Here is a 3,036-nt window from a genome sequence, read left to right as displayed (position 1 = left end):
AAGTGTCAAACTTGGCATTTGACAAGACTATCAAGATAACAGAAATAAACGGTAGCATAGATTAAGGATACTAAAGAGATAAACTAATATATTGTTGTATATGTCAGATTCTATATTTCTGGCACACACGCTCATTACGATACCACATTCTTTGGGTACCACAGAGTAATTAGCGATATCTACTTATACTGTAAAATACTTACCTCGGCGTCTTCTTGAATTATTTGTCCCTATTTATTTGATTTCTATGATTATCCATTTGTCTTATATTTAAAAATAAATAGTTCTATTTAGAAGTACTTCATTAAATGTCATTATAAGTACATTTATCTTTTAATCATTTTAAAGTTGCTAAATAATTAGCAAATAATCATTTTTGTGTATCAATAACAGGTGTAAAGCTTGGTAAAAAATGAGTAAGTCTGTTTATTATTTGCTTCATTTTGTAAATTTACTATTCCATATTAAATACTCTATAAATATTTAAAGAATCCAGCAATAAATATATCGCAGCTTTTAAAATGCCGGTTCATAATTTTTTTATATAACCTCAAAAACTTTGTTTCAGCGATGGATATACGTCCCAATCACACAATTTATATAAATAATTTAAACGAAAAAATTAAAAAAGAGGAATTAAAAAAATCTCTTTATGCTATTTTCTCTCAATTTGGACAAATATTGGATATAGTTGCTCTGAAAACATTAAAAATGAGAGGACAAGCTTTTGTTATATTTAAGGAAATATCAAGTGCAACAGTTGCACTGAGGAGCATGCAAGGCTTTCCATTTTACGACAAACCAATGGTAAGGTAACTGGAGTTTTTGGTATTTTTTTTTTATTTCTATGGTTTAATGACTGATGATAATGGTAAATGAATTGTAGCATTCCTTAAAATATAGGTGAATACTTGACTTATTCATTCATCATATTTGTGAATCTGATGATAAATATCTGGTGATGTTTACTACTTATTACCAACTGATTATTAACTTTAATAATTTACAATTAATTTTAAATTCGTTTGATCTAAGTTTTTTGTGGGTCTGAACGCAGTCTTAAAATAATGAAAAAAGTTAATTTAAAAGTCATTAATACAACAACACAGACAAGTATACTTAAAAGATATTTATATATATTCTAAAACAAACAACTTGATTGCAGAGAATCCAGTATTCAAAAACAGATAGTGATGTTATCGCAAAAATTAAGGGCACCTTCCAGGAAAGACCAAAACGCCCCAAGATGCCCAAAGGTACAGATGATAGCAAGAAGAAGAAGAACAAAGAAGCTGGACGGCACGCTGTCCATGGTGTGGGTCAGCCCAGTTTGCTCAACAATGTCAATGTTGAACAACCACCTAACCAGATCTTGTTCCTTACCAATCTACCAGATGAAACATCAGAAATGATGTTGTCTATGCTTTTCAACCAGTAAGTTAAATATTTTTTTAATTTTAATACCATTAAAGTCCCATTTCCATGCATGGGGCTAGCTATCAAGACTGAAAATTATAAGTCATTTGTTCAATCTCTATATTCTATGTAATACAAACATTTTTATTAAAAAATAAGTCATATTATTTTAAGGCGACTGTATCAGATGGTTATTATAAGAAGAGGATAGTGGTATACAATTTCCAGTTTTTTTATACTACTTTATTGCAGTTTGCTTCTCTAAATGTATCTTAGAACATTTTATGAGAATGAGAAGTGTTGATGACACTAAATGGAACCAATGATATAAATAAAAAAAAAATAACAACACTAATATAAAAAATAATATTTTGAAAAAAGAAATTACATAAGAAAAGATTCAATTTTCAACTGACTTACAAAAGAAGGTTCTGAATTAGGTTGTATATTTTTTTTTTTTTTTTATGTTATGACACCATCAGTTGTAAATCAATTTGGAAAACTCTTTTATCTGATAGGATGTACTCATAGACTCACTTCCATAGAAATTTTATCAAAATCAATTTAGTAATTTAATTTTTTAATCAAAATAACTGGTTTTGCCACAACTGAAGTTGTTTTTTTTTTTTATGTAATACAATTATTTATCATCATCGTGATCATTATATATCTAATTTGTTCATAATATATGATACCTTCATACTATATTCATTAATAATTAATTCCCTTTACAGATTCCCTGGCTTCAAGGAAGTCAGACTTGTACCAAATCGACATGACATTGCGTTTGTTGAATTTGCTAATGAAATGCAGTCTGCAGCAGCCAAGGAAGCACTCCAAGGATTTAAGATCACTCCCACTCATGCTATGAAGATAACATTTGCCAAGAAATAATATTTAAATTTGTAAAGTTAAAAATAAAAATAAAGTTTAAGAACCAATATGAGATCTGTTTGAAGCATTGCACTCCGCTTGAACAGCTCTCTTCGGCTGTGATTAGTTAATAAGTGTACAATTGAGTTTATTTAAACAAAACACATATTCTCCTAAAATTAAAAATCCCAAAACATGATAAGTGATGATCTTAAGCCAGTTATTGTGGCTTAAATTTGCTATGGGGCAATTAACAAAAATTAAAAATTATTGCATGCCTTATGTACAGTATAAAAAAAAAGCAAAAATATGAGAAAACTAATATACTATAGTATTCTATTATTCAATAATTTGTCACTTTCTCTTTTTTTTTTTTGTTATGGTATTTTTTAACAGCTAAATTCATTTACCAAAGGGAGACTACAAAAGTAGTTTTGCTTGGAACTCTATCTCATTCGTGTTTCTACTGTGAAGCAGTTGTGTTGGCATGCCTGTGTTTCAGTTTAAAGGGTTCTTTTTAATGGGTAAAAATGTAATAGTAACCCCGCCTGCGCTATACGCTATACTGCGTATACGCTAGCTGGGTTTAGTTTGAAGGGTGACAGAGACATAACATCTTAGTTCTTAGGAATATCAACGCATGGCGGTATCATATGCGAAACAATATACTCTGTTGTGTTGGTCCATGTCATGTCCATGGTGTACTTTCCATTAGGTGGGCAGTCGGCTTATTTGGCATTCTATGTT

At 29.7% G+C, this 3,036-nt stretch overlaps 1 protein-coding gene across 1 annotated transcript; it reads left to right on the top strand.

Annotated features, from left to right (window-relative positions):
- The first annotated feature begins 175 nt into the window (after positions 1 to 175).
- Positions 176 to 2,357, top strand: LOC113519983 (U1 small nuclear ribonucleoprotein A). Its single transcript, XM_026905245.3, has 4 exons — positions 176 to 416; positions 569 to 807; positions 1,166 to 1,434; positions 2,151 to 2,357. The coding sequence occupies exons 1-4, from the start codon at positions 413 to 415 to the stop codon at positions 2,308 to 2,310; spliced, it is 672 nt and encodes a 223-aa protein (XP_026761046.1). The 5' UTR covers positions 176 to 412; the 3' UTR covers positions 2,311 to 2,357.
- The last annotated feature ends 679 nt before the right edge of the window (positions 2,358 to 3,036 follow it).

Source organism: Galleria mellonella, unplaced genomic scaffold (assembly GCF_026898425.1).
Source record: "Galleria mellonella isolate WM207_F2 unplaced genomic scaffold, CSIRO_AGI_GalMel_v1 utg19, whole genome shotgun sequence".
NCBI classification, from domain to species: domain Eukaryota; kingdom Metazoa; phylum Arthropoda; class Insecta; order Lepidoptera; family Pyralidae; genus Galleria; species Galleria mellonella.
This window is presented reverse-complemented; position numbering and strand designations above follow the sequence as displayed.

Bases quoted from the DNA above. Each gene is read 5' to 3' on its own strand.
- LOC113519983 (XM_026905245.3), top strand. The intron at 808-1,165 runs GTAAGGTAACTG...ACTTGATTGCAG, and splicing joins CATTTTACGACAAACCAATG to AGAATCCAGTATTCAAAAAC. The intron at 1,435-2,150 runs GTAAGTTAAATA...TTCCCTTTACAG, and splicing joins TTGTCTATGCTTTTCAACCA to ATTCCCTGGCTTCAAGGAAG.